This window comes from Pyrgilauda ruficollis, unplaced genomic scaffold (assembly GCF_017590135.1).
Source record: "Pyrgilauda ruficollis isolate IOZ18807 unplaced genomic scaffold, ASM1759013v1 scaffold854, whole genome shotgun sequence".
Classification (NCBI taxonomy): Eukaryota; Metazoa; Chordata; class Aves; order Passeriformes; family Passeridae; genus Pyrgilauda; species Pyrgilauda ruficollis.
The window spans coordinates 1,552-14,192 of NW_024530533.1; the positions used below are offsets into that span (position 1 = coordinate 1,552).

Consider the following 12,641-nt stretch of genomic DNA (forward strand, 5'->3'; position numbering starts at 1 on the left):
AAACCCCCCCTGCACTCCCCCTATCCCCCAAAAACCTCACCGGGGACCCCCCAAACCCCTTCTGGGACCCTCCTAACCCCCCTCTTCTGTCCCCCAGGTGTCACACCCTGCCCTCCCTCCCGAGGTGGCCCCAGCGGTGGCCGCACAGGACCGGGCCCTGGCAGCCCTGGTGGCCCTGGCCGAGGCCTTGGGGACACCGGACAGCGTCCCCGTGGCACTGGCTGAGGCCGAGGCCGCGCTGAGCCAGGCCCAGGTGGCCATGAAGGGGCTGGAGGCAGCCCAGGAGGCCGCGGTGGCCCCGGCGGTGGCCCTGGGGACCCTGGGGGACGAGGACGAGCAGCGGCTCTGGTGGCTCGCGGCCATGGCCGAGGCGGCAGCGGCGGCGCTGGGACGCGAGGAGGAACGGGCACGGCGGTGGCAGCGCTGGCTGCGGGCTGGGCACGGGGTCACCATGGGGCTGATGGTGCTGTGCGGGGCCGTGTGTGAGTAAAAAACCAGTATAAACCAGTATAAACCAGTATAAACCATTACAGACCAGCAGTGATTGGTATAGACCAGTATGGAGCAGTTTAGAGCAGTGGGAGGCAGTATGGACGAGTATAGACCAGTAGAGACCATTATGAACCAGTATAGGCCAGTATAAACCAGTTCAGACCAGTATGCATCTTTATAGAACAGTGGGAGGCAATTCAGACCAGTTCAGACCAGTGTGAGTTTCTACAGACCAGGAGGGACTTTCTCCTGCCCCTACCACTATAGACCAGTATGGACCAGTACAGAGCTGTGGGGACCAGTTCAGACCAGTATGAACCAGTATAAACCAGTTCAGACCAATATGGACAATATGAATACCTACAAACCAAGAGAGACTTTCCCCTGCCCTGACCAGTATAGGCCAGTTCAGACCAGTATAGACCAGTATGGACCAGTGTAGAGCATCATGGGGCAGCAGGGGATGCAGCAACCAGTACAGACCAGTTCAGACCAGTATGGAGCCCTACCGACCAGTGGAAACCTTCCCCTGCCCCAGGATGGGGACACTGGGATGGAAGTGGTTACACTGGGACAGGGACAGTGGGACAGGACTGGGGATGGGGACAATGGGGCGGTGGCACTGGGATGGTGACATTGGTATGGGGACAATGGGGCGGTGGCACTGGGATGGTGACATTGGTATGGGGACAATGGGGCAGTGGCACTGGGCTGGCAGTGGGAGCACTGGGATGGAACTCAGGACGCTGGGTTGGTGACACTGGAATGATGACACGGGTGTGGTGGCACTGGGATGGAACTGGGGACACTAGGTTGGTGACACTGGAATGTTGACATGGGGCTGGTGGCACTGAGGCAGCCCTGGGGACAATTGGGTGGTGGCAGTGGTATAGAACTAGTGGCACTGGGATGGAACTCGTGACACTGGGACACAGCTGGGAACACTGGGACAGGGACACTGAGATGGGATAGGGGATACTGGGTCAGGACTGGGGAAACTGGGGTGGGATTGGTGACACTGGGATGGGGACACTGGGGCAGAATGGGGGACACTGGGGTGAAACTGGGGACACTAGGATTGAACTGGTGACACTGGGCTGGTGCCATGGGTGGCACTGGTGACACTGGGATGACTCCCTTGGTTGGGGTACTGGGATGGAACTGGGAACACTGGGAGGGGACGCTGGGATGGAGACATCAGGAAGGGACTGGGGACATGGGACACAACTGGGAACGCTGCTGCAGGGACACTGGGACAGGATGGAGACGCTGGGATGGGACTGGTGACACTGGGAGGGAACTGGGAACACAGGGATTGTGACATTTGGATGGATCTGGTGACAGTGGGATGATGACATTGGTATGGAGACAAGGGGGCAGTGGCACTGGACTGGAACTGGGAGCACTGGGATGGTGACACTGGGTTGGTCACATCGGGACAGCCCTGGGGACACTGGGGTGGTGACACTGGGATGGAACTGGTGACACTGGGGTAGTGACACTGGAGCAACCCTGTTGGCACTGGGGTGGTGACACCAGCACAGGGACACTGGGCTGGAACTGGGCACAGTGGGAGGTGACCAGTGACACTGGGATGGGGCAACTGGGACAGGACTGGGGACACTGGGCTGGTGGCACAATGATGGTACTGGTGACACTGGGAGACAACTGGGAACATTGGGACAGGGACACTGGGACAGGATGGGGGACAGTGGGACAGGACTGGGAAAACTGTTAGGGAACTGGTGACACTGGGAACACTGGGATGGTGACATTTGGATGGATCTGGTGACACTGGGGTGCTGACAATGGTATGGGGACAATGAGGCAGTGGCAGTGGGCTGAATGGCACTGGGATTGAATGGAAGCACTGGGATGGAACTGAGGACACTGAGATGGTGGCACTGGGACAGGACTGAGGACACTGTTCCTGCAGCTGGGTTGGTGACGCTGGGCTGGTGGCACTCAGGTGGTGACAGTGGGACAGAACTGGTGGCACTGGGATGGAGCTGGTGCCACTGCTCTGCCCCTGGTGCCACCAGTCTGGTGGCACTAGACAGGTGGCACTGCCGTGTCCCTGGTGCCACATGTCCAGTGTCCCCATGTCCCTGCAGTGTCCCTGGACTCGGCCCGCGCCGCCCTGGGGGTGACCGAGGACTGTCACCTGCTGCTGGCCCTGACTGTGGTGGCCGTGTCCTGCGAGGTGGCCTGGCGGGGCTTGGGGACATCGCGGCGTCACCTGGCCACCGCTGCGGACCACCAGCGGGACATGGCCCTGCGCCTGCGGGACCGCGCCCGGCGGGTGGCGGCCACCAGGGCCAGCGCCGAGGCCGCCGCGGCCACCAACGAGGCCACTGCGGACGCGCTGGGGCGGCTGGAGAAGGTGACGCGGGACCTGAAGACGTTGGTGGCCGCTGTCAACCAGGATAGGGAGGTGACGCCGTGGGGGACACGGGGACAGGGCTTCCCCAGCGCTGCCCGGGCGCTCGGGGACATCGTAGGGACGTGGAGGGAGGTGGACAAGGAGGTGGCGCGGAGGCTGGAGGCGGCCCATAGAGCGCTGGTGGGGCAGGGGTAGGGATGGGCTGGGGACAGGGGGGTGGCATTGTCACCGCTGGGGCACAGGGACACCCTGAGGGACATTGGGGACATCCCCGTGTCCTTCCCTTGGGGACCGCCAGGCCACCCTGACATCCCCTGTCCTGTTTTGGGTCACCACAATGTCCCTGATGTCCCCACAGTGACCAAAACAGGATCCCAGTGTCCCCTAGTGTCGCCAGCAGGACATCAGGAGACATTTGCGCCCTGCTGGGGGCACGGGGAGTACATCAAGGCCTGTTGGGGACACTCAGGGGACATCAGGGTCCCACTGGGGACACTGGGGGGATATTTGGGCTCTGTTGGGGGCCCTGAGGGAATGCTGGGGACATTGGGCTCCTGTTGGGGACATCAGGGAAGACATTGAGGTCCTGTTGGGGACACTGAGGGGATACTGGGGATCTGTTGGGGGACAACAGGGCCCTGCTGGGGACATTGAGGGGACATCAGGGTCCTGTTGGAGATACTCAGGGGACACTGCAGCCATGTGGGGACCCTGAGGGGACATCGGGGTGCCGTGGGGGCCATCAGGGGGCCATCCAGCACCCGCAGAAGGGGGGGCGGGGCTGGGGTGGTGATGTCACCTCTTCCTGTTTACTGCCGGCTGGGCCACATTCCTGCGTTCCTGCGTGTCACCCGAGTGTCCCCCAGGCGTGTCCCTGTCCTGTCCTCTGAGGCCATGGAACCCTGTGAGGTATGACAATCCAGGTGCAGAGGGAGCAGGAGGGGACAGGGGATGGCAAAGGGGACAGCAGCGTGGCAGGAACGGGGGGGTGACAGAGGGGTGGTGGGGACCGAGAGTGGCAGGGGGGAACAGTGGAGGGTGGCAGGGGGTGGCAGAGGCGACGAGGGGGTGACAAAGGGACAGAGGGGACAGCAGAGCCCACCAGGGAGCACACAAATGGGAACCCCAGGAGGGAAGAGGGACCATCCCAGAAGGCTACAAGTGCCACAAGGTCCCCGTCACCTCCCCTGTCCCCTCCACAGCTGCTCCAGTTGCTGGTGGACGTGGTGGCCAGGCTGGGTGAGCTGGCAGCCACCGTGGCCTGGATGTACGGGGACGTGCTGCTGGCCGTGTCCCCAAGGTCCCTGCACAAGGCCCTGGAGGCATTCATCAATCACCTCCAGGACACCCTGGGCCACCCCGGTGTCACCTCCCTGGGCCGGGCCCTGGCTGCCCTCAGGGCCAACCAAGGGGCCACCTGGGCCCATGTGACAGCTGCGGCCAGCGCCTGGCGGGACTCGGTGGCCACGTTCGAGGACAACTGGACCCGGCTGGCCAGGGAGGCCAGCGAGCTCCGTGACACCTGCAGGGACACGGCCACCAGGGAGGCCACCACTGCGGCCACCGCCAACACCCAGGCCAGGGAGCAGCGGGTCAAGGGTGAACGCTGGGGGACATCTCTGCACAACCTGTGGGATGCGGCCTGGCAGCTGCCGCTGGTCCTGACCAAGGAGAAGATGGCCTCAGCCATCACTGAGCATGATGCCGGTATGGAGGCGGCTGCCAATGAGGTGGAGGCGACCACGAAGGCCATGGAAGAGGCTGTGGTGGCCGCCAACAAGGCAGAGGCAGCCACCAGGAGGGGACAGCGGGCAGAGAGGGCCCTGGGCCCCCTGGAGCGCTTGGTGGCTGCGTGTGACAAAGCCACCGCGTTCCCCCACGAGCTGCTGCGCCGGCTCAGGGCCATCGAAGCCTCCCTGGAGGGGATGTCCCCAACAACTGAAGTCCCCAACAGCTTGGTGGCTGCGGTGGCCGAGGCCGAGCGGCTGTGGAAGGCCAGCGCCCGGCTGGCCAGATGTCACCTGCTAGGAACACTCGGGAACATCCGCACGCTCCTCTCGAGTAGGTCTGGTAGCTCTGGTGGCCGTGCAGTGGCCATGCAGTGCCAAAAAGCCGCCGAGGCCATCCCGAAGTTACTGCAGGGACAGTGATGTCACCGCTGTGATGTCATCAAGGGTGGTGAAATCATCAGGGACATCACTGGTGTCACCTATCTACTCCCTCCTCCCCGCCAGAGATTTGAGACAAGTTTGGGGAATTTCCTGGGAATTTTCATTAAAATTGCCCAAAATCCTGATGGGAATTCCTGGGGTCATGTCACTGGGGACACTCTTGGGACACTCTGGGGCCATTCAGGGACACTCATTGACGGGTTGGGGGTGGTGAATGAGGCAGCTTTCCATCATGGGTACAGCAGATCATTTCTTGAGCCTCCTCAAAAACCTTCAGGTCCCTTTCCCTTTGTGGGCAGTTTCATCTCAATGCCCAATTTCCCTGCATTGGTGACAGATTGGGCCTCGGTTGTTCAATTGCCCTTTCCCCTTTTAGGGCCTCTCCCCCAGGGAGCTCTGGTCCCGTTATCCTCGCCCTGCACCCGTTTGCCTTGCCCTGGCAGGGTCTCATTTCCCTCTGGGGTGGGTCCTTGCATGCTGGTTCCCCTCAGCAATAGCAGCTGCCATTATTTTCTCTTTCCCCTTGTCCCTCTGTACCTTGGCCTTCTGGGCTCCTTTTATCAGGTCATTCAATCCCTTATCCGGCCATTCCCCCAGTCTTTCTAGCATTTCCTTATATCCAGCCAAGCACGAGTGATAAAGGTTATCTTCAATAAAGCTTGTCCAGCTATGATATCAGAGTCTATCCCTGAGTATTGTCTCGTATTTCTTTTTAACCTCTCCAGCCACTCACCTGGAGTCTCCTCTTTTTGTTGTTCAGCAAATGCCTTGTGGGCGTTCTGAGTTTGGGGGGAACAGCCTCCCTAATTGCCCCTGACGATTAATGCTCTATAATCTTCCATGTTTTGCCTTCCACCGGGGTTATGGTGGTCCCAATTAGGGCATTGCAAGGGCATTTTCTGCTCCCCAGGGCGTCCGTGGTGTTCATGTTCCCTCTCCCAAATCCACATCCCTGCTGCTCAGATCATTTGTCTTTCCTTGGGTGTAAACAAAAGGTTAATTATAGATTGTACTTCGTCCAAGGCATAAACACTGGGTCCCAAAAATTGGTCTACTTGTTCTGTTAATGCAATCGGATCTTCTAGTAGAATTTTAAATTCCTTTTTAAATGCTCTCCCTTTGCAGGAATTAAGTGGGGCAACGACAAACCCCAATCCCTGTGTGCCCCAGCCAATGGCTCTTCCCAGAGGGGGTTTAGTGCCACTGCTTGGTTCTCATTTTTCCACTCCTCTCACTGGACCGCTCTGCCCCAGATATTCTGGCTGGGTCCATCTGGGGTGCAGGGGGTGCATCGGGTGCTGGCAGATATGGAGGGGGCACATACTCTAAGGGGTCCCAGTTTTTGGTTTCTTTTCATTTAAACATGTTCTCCTTTTCCAGGGAAGCCTCGCCCTTCCAACTGGCAGCAGAATCACATTTTTCCTGACTGACTGGTTCTTAGGCATTCACATGAATATTCAAAGTCTGGCACATCCACCCCTCAAAGGAACTCTGTTTTGGCCAGATCACATCAATGATAAATGAGCAGATCTTATCTCCTGATTAGTCTATTTTCTCATACAATAACGTATCGTCTTCACTTCATTTGCATTCTTTGTGTCAGGGTTATGTTCCCACTGTGCCAATTTTATCCCTAGGGGCTATCGGGAGGTATATCCATTGATGTTTCCCTGCTGCCCTTTCCCCTGGAGGTTTTCTCTTTGCTTGCTTTGTGTCCCATTTTCTTGGCTTATCCCAGCACTGTCCTCACAACTTTTTTTCCTTCTTTCTTAACTTCCAAGCAAATCCTACCCTTCTCTTTTCACACATATCTTCCCAGTCCTTCTCAGGTACTGTTCAGGCTCTGGGAACTAAATGCTGTTTTCCCACACACTATTTCCTACAGAAATTTAAAAATATTTCATGCCTGAGTGCCTGGCCCCAGGCACTCTTTTGTGTGGCTGTGCAATGCCACCTCTCATGACAGATTTCACACTCACACCACACGCAAGGTTCACATCCCAGTCCACAACTGAAACACAAAATTACACTCATATGTGTTACGATGGCGGTCATTCCTCGGAGACACACAAAGGACACGAACTCTCAAAGGCCCTTGTGACAAACAGCCTCACTATTGTTCAGACCCTCTTCATACAGGGGTTTGAATCTGCTGGCTTAAGACAGCGGACTGGATGGGTTTTCTCTCCGCCCAGCTCTCTGGCCAGTGCTGTATCTGCGCCTAAGCTTGAGCAGGGTTGGCTGAGGTCTTTGCTTGGGTTTGAACCCAACCTATCCTCGCCTTATCCAGGGACTTGTTTCCTTCTAGGCTGGCTGAGTTTAGGGGGCAGCTTCAGATCAGCTGCAATGTGACAACTCACCCTCTTGGTTAGATTAAAAAATGTAAATGATGAGCCTAGTTGAACAAGGCTTTTTCACCCAACTCAACAAGCCCAGTCTCCCACAGCTAGTGATGTACCTCACGTATCACTGGAGTTGTGATCTTCACATCCAGAAGCTGTCAGGCAAAACCACCAACATTACAATCCTTTAGGTCAGCATGTCACAGGCTTAACGTTTAGAAGTTACAAAGTTCCAACTTAACACTACAAACAATAAACAATTCAACTCAAATCTATTCCAATGAAAACCACACATATTTCTACCAGTGATGTTTTCTAAATATTTGAGTCTTGGAGGGAGGTGATGGGCAGATTGTCTTTCCATTGACAATCTTCTGCTCCTGATGAGCCGTTGGCTTGCCAGGTTATGTTGTGATTTTATTGGAAAACATCAGAGAACCATGAGAACAGGAGAGTTTGAAATAAGCATCAAAAGTTTTATAACATCCCTAGTGGCTTTCAGAGCTTGTTGCTCATACTTTTCTCCTTGTTGAAGTAAAATAAATGTTCATACCTTAATGATGGTTGTTCCTCTACGGAGGTTAATCCGCCTATTTCTTTGGTGGGGTTTTCCTTCCATTTGTCAGCTTTTTTCTTTCTCTGACTCCTACGCCGTTCAGTTTTTCAGCCTTTTTGTCTTTTCCCGGCTCCTACACTGTCTGGGTTCCTTGCCTTACCGGCTTTTTCTGGCTCTTTCGCAGTTCAGTCTCCCCTGCTCTGCACACAGAAAATGGCTGAGCCGCGTCACTTCGCGGGTCACCGCGTATTACGGTGGAGGCCGTTCCTCGGCGACATGCAAACAACACAGCTCTCAAAGGTGCCTGTGAATAACAGCCTCGAGTTTATTCTCACAGCTCCTTTCATAGGAGCTTCAAATCTCCCTCGCTTACACCGTGATCGGTTGAGGTCTCAGCACCGTCCAACTCCCTGGCCAGTGACAGCTCTGCATTTAGGGCTGAAGGACATTGGCTGAGGGTCCCTGTGTAGAACTGAATCCAAGCTATCCTTGTTCACCCAGGGACTTGTTTACTTCTAGGCTGGTTGAATTTGGGGGGCAGCTTCAGACTGGCTGCTCTGTGACACCCCTGCCCTGTGTCCCAGTATAGACCAGTATGGACCAGTATGGACCCATATAAACCAGTACAGACCACTATAGACCAGTATGAATATCTACAGACAGTAGAGATTTCTCCCTTCCCTGACCAGTATAGACCAATTCAGACCAGTATAAACCAGTGTAAACCAGTATAGACCAGTATGAGACTCTGTAGAGCAGTAAGGATCAGTATGAACCAGTATTGACCAGTATGAACCAGTATGCTCCCCAGAGCAGTGGGGAGCAGTTCAGAGCAGTTCCGACCAATATGAGTTTCTACAGACCAGGAGGGACTTTCCCCTGCCTTACCCAGTATAGACCAGTATGAACCAGTATAGACCAGTATGAACCAGGACAGAGCACTGGGGACCAGTTCAGATTGGTATGGACCAGTATAATCAAGTTCAGACCAATATGAACCAGTATGAATATCTACAGACCAACAGAGACTTTCCCCTGCCCTGACCAGTATGAACTAGTTCAGACCAGCATAAACCAGTATGGACCAGTAAAGAGCAGCAGGGGCAGCCGGGGACACAGGAAACCAGTTTGGACCAGTAGAGACCAGTAGAGACGAGCTCAGACCAGTATGGAACGCCACAGACCAGTGGAGACCTTCCCCTGCCCTGGGATGGGGACACTGGGATTGAACTGTCACACTGGAGGGAACACTGGGATGGAACTGGGGACACTGGGCTGGGGACATTGGTATGGGGACAATGGGGTGGTGGCACTGGGCTGGCACTGGGAGCACTGGGGTGACACTGGGATGACACTGGGATGGAACTGGCGATACTGGGCTGGTGGCACTGGGATGGAACTGGTGCCACTGCTCTGTCCCTGGTGCCACTGCTGTGGTGACCCCCATGTCCCCACAGTGTCTCCATGTGACCCCAGTGTGTCCCCCAGTGGCCCCAACAGGACCCCAGTGTGTCCCCGAGTGTCCCCAAGAGGACACTGGGGAGACAGCTGGGCCTTGCTGGGGACACTGGGGGGACATTTGGGCTCTGTTGGGGACCCTGAGGGGACCCTGGCCTGGCCGAGGAGGAGGTGGCCTCAGCGGTGGCTGCGCTTGAGGCCCGGGTGGCAGCCGCCACCAAGGTGGAGGAGGCGGCCACCAAGGCCATGGGAGAGGCCATGGTAGCCACCAGCCAGGCAAAGGTGGCCACCAGCAGGGGACAGCAGGCAGAGGCAGCCCTGGGGCTGCTGGAGCGCTTGGTGGCCGCGTGTGACAAAGCCACTGCGTTGCCCCGGGAGCTGCAGGGTCATTTCTGGGACATTGAGGCCACTCTGAAAGGGACAAATCAGGCATCCCCCAATGTCCCCAAGGCCTTAGTGGCCAAAGTGGCCGAGGCTGAGCAGCTGTGGGAGGCCAGCGCCTGCCTGGCCACGTGTCACCTGCTTGGGGACACTTTGGGACATCCACGCCCTGCTCTCCAGTCCTTGTGGTGGCCACAGTGGCCCCGATGGCCGTGTGGTGGCTCAGTGGTGCCAAAGAGCCATTGAGGACATCCCGAGGCTGCTGTGGGCACAGCAATGTCACATCACCAGGGCAGTGACACCATCGGGGACATCGCCGCTGTCCCCTCTCCCCTCCCTGCACAGTATTTGAGACAAATTTGGGGAATTCTCTGGGAATTTTCATTGAAGTTGTCCCAAGTCCTGATGGGAATTCATGGGGTGATGTCACTGGGGACACTAGGGGACATTCTGAGGACACTCTGGGGACACTCATGGAGGCAGGGGCAGGTCAGGAGGTGAATGAGCCCCCTCGGTGCCTTGCAGCAGAGGCAGTTTTCTGCCATGCCTGCAGCAGAGCTGGGTCATAAATGACGATATAATAATAGGATTTTGCATTTCTGTATTGGCTTTTGCACATTGTTATTGATCACAAGTATTTGATATGGTCCTGTTTGATAATTCCTTTTAGCTGCTTTTGGGTACAACATAATCTATCAGTTTAACTGCGCCCCATATAGCCTATTTAATGCTAGAGTAATAAAGAGATATTATGTCATATGCCTTAAAATGTTAAAAATAGATAAATAATAAATATTAAAATAGAGCCTATGCAATGGTAAAATGCTTTTATATAACAAACTCAGGTGTAAAACAATTACGCTGTTTCTCACATCTGCGGACCGGCCTCTCCAGGTGACAACAGTGACACAAACCTGAGAAGAATTTATGAATTTATCAGGGGGTGTGAAACAATAGGATGGAACCAGGAGAAGAAATCAAATGTATTGACCTAATCTACAGAATGTCCTGCAAACAAGTCAGAGGTGAAAACCAAACAAGAGTTCCTGGAACATCCAAACCTCCCGGGAATGTTTCAATAATGTCTAAACTCAGGAATGTGTTTGTAGCCCTGAAGTGGAACCGGATCTAGAAAACGGTGGTTTAAGTTAAGGGCAAGTCCTTTGGCCAAATGCCAAAAACTTTATTTTATCCCTTATTAAACTTTTACAAATGTCAAAGAGTGAACTTTGTTTTTCACACCTCGGTGTGATTTGGGGGGCCGGGGGGGTCCCTGGGCAGCCCCCGTATCCACCCCCGACACCCCCATCCCGGCCGGTGATGGCAGGCAGCGCGGCTCCGCTGCTGAGCACTGACCCGCCCCAGGATGCGCCGGGATCCCCCCAAAAACCACACCCCCACCTCCTTCAGTCCCCCCGACCTCCCCTCCAGCACTGACCCCCCCACTGGGCACTGGGATCCCCCCGAGCACAGGGACTGGGCCCAGACCCTCCCCCAGGTACAGACCCCCCCCAGCACCGGGCCCGGACCCCCCTTTGTGCTCCCCATCCATCACGGGGGTGCCACCCCCTCCCCTTTCAACCCTCAGAGCCACGGGACCCCCTGGGAACAGCGCTGGGACTGGGGAGGGCCCAGGGATGTGAGAAATGGATTTGTAAAGGATTCCCAAAAGCTGGCAGAAAGCTCACACAGCCTTGGCCATGGCCATGCAAACTCTGAGATGGGCTGGGCTGGCTTAGGAAGGCCATGGAACAGACATGACAGTGCTGATAGATTGAGCTGGAAACAAGTTTCAACAAGTCTCAAAAGATGGCCTTGCAAACAGACCAGATATATTAGAGAATTAGAACTGTGGAAGATGCATGGTAGCAGGACCACAAGGGGTAAAAATAAGAGCGATTGGTGTTAGAGGTAATAGCAGCATTGTGTTGCAAAAGCTGATAGGCTGAAAAACATTTCTAAGGTATTGTAACCAGGAAACAGGTTGGCTTCTTGTAAAAATCACGGTTCACTTTCCTGTTAAAATTTAAAAGTTTAATAAAGGACAATAAGAGTCAGAGACAATAAAGCAAAGATTACATAGTGGTTTTCCTTGGTGCTGTTTTTCTTTTGTCTCCGCCTTTTTCCTAGAGATGTCGTCAGCTGGTTTCTAGTTTCTATTTCTCCAAACTTTATCCATTTACTGAAACCTTTTTCCTCCCTTGGAAGTTTATTGGTTCACTACTGTTATTCCCTGCCTAGGTTTTTTACTCCCAACTCTCCTGATTTGTTGAAAGTTGGGTCTGCCCCTGACTCTCTCCCAAGATAGAAGTCTTTGTTGGCCCCTTAATCGGGGCCCAGGAAGAAAGAGGGGAAGAAATACCATCAAATAAAGTTTCCCTGGGACCCGTGTGCGCTGCCTGTGTTTTATACTGTGCCGAAACAACTGACAACTGGGATTTAACAGAGCTCCGAGGGGAAAAGCTGCCGCCCCCCTCCCCTTAACATCAGCTAGCCGGGGAAAGACAAGCGGCATCTCCATAAACTAGTTTACATATTCTAAGAACTCTTTTGCATGGCTCCTCCTTGATCCGCCTTTTTGAAGCATGTGTGTTTCTTGGCTGTGGTTTTGGTTCACTCTCTTGGTCACTTCCACTCTTGGTCCATACTTTCTTCCGACGGCAGATGCTGACAGCTGGCATATCAACAGCAGGGTCCTCGTGACATGTTCACTGGGTGTTATCCCCACCAAACAGGCAGCTCACTCACAACTAGATCAGCTACCACTACTATGTCTCAGTTTTGTTAATGGCAGAAATAAAACAAAGTTATTTTAACACTGTACATACAGAATTTATCTTAATATTTGCAAAAAGCCA

At 54.9% G+C, this 12,641-nt stretch overlaps 2 protein-coding genes across 2 annotated transcripts; both read left to right on the top strand.

The window, feature by feature from the left end:
- Positions 1-97: 97 nt before the first annotated feature.
- On the top strand, positions 98-3,070 carry LOC121364577 (the record flags this gene model as incomplete). Its single annotated transcript, XM_041487961.1, has 2 exons — positions 98-482; positions 2,607-3,070. Coding segments are annotated over 2 exons (849 nt in total), but the record flags the coding sequence as incomplete, so codon positions are not given.
- Positions 3,071-3,705: 635 nt separating this feature from the next.
- LOC121364578 lies at positions 3,706-5,692 on the top strand. Its single transcript, XM_041487962.1, has 2 exons — positions 3,706-3,784; positions 4,078-5,692. The coding sequence occupies exons 1-2, from the start codon at positions 3,770-3,772 to the stop codon at positions 5,023-5,025; spliced, it is 963 nt and encodes a 320-aa protein (XP_041343896.1). The 5' UTR covers positions 3,706-3,769; the 3' UTR covers positions 5,026-5,692.
- Positions 5,693-12,641: the final 6,949 nt, after the last annotated feature.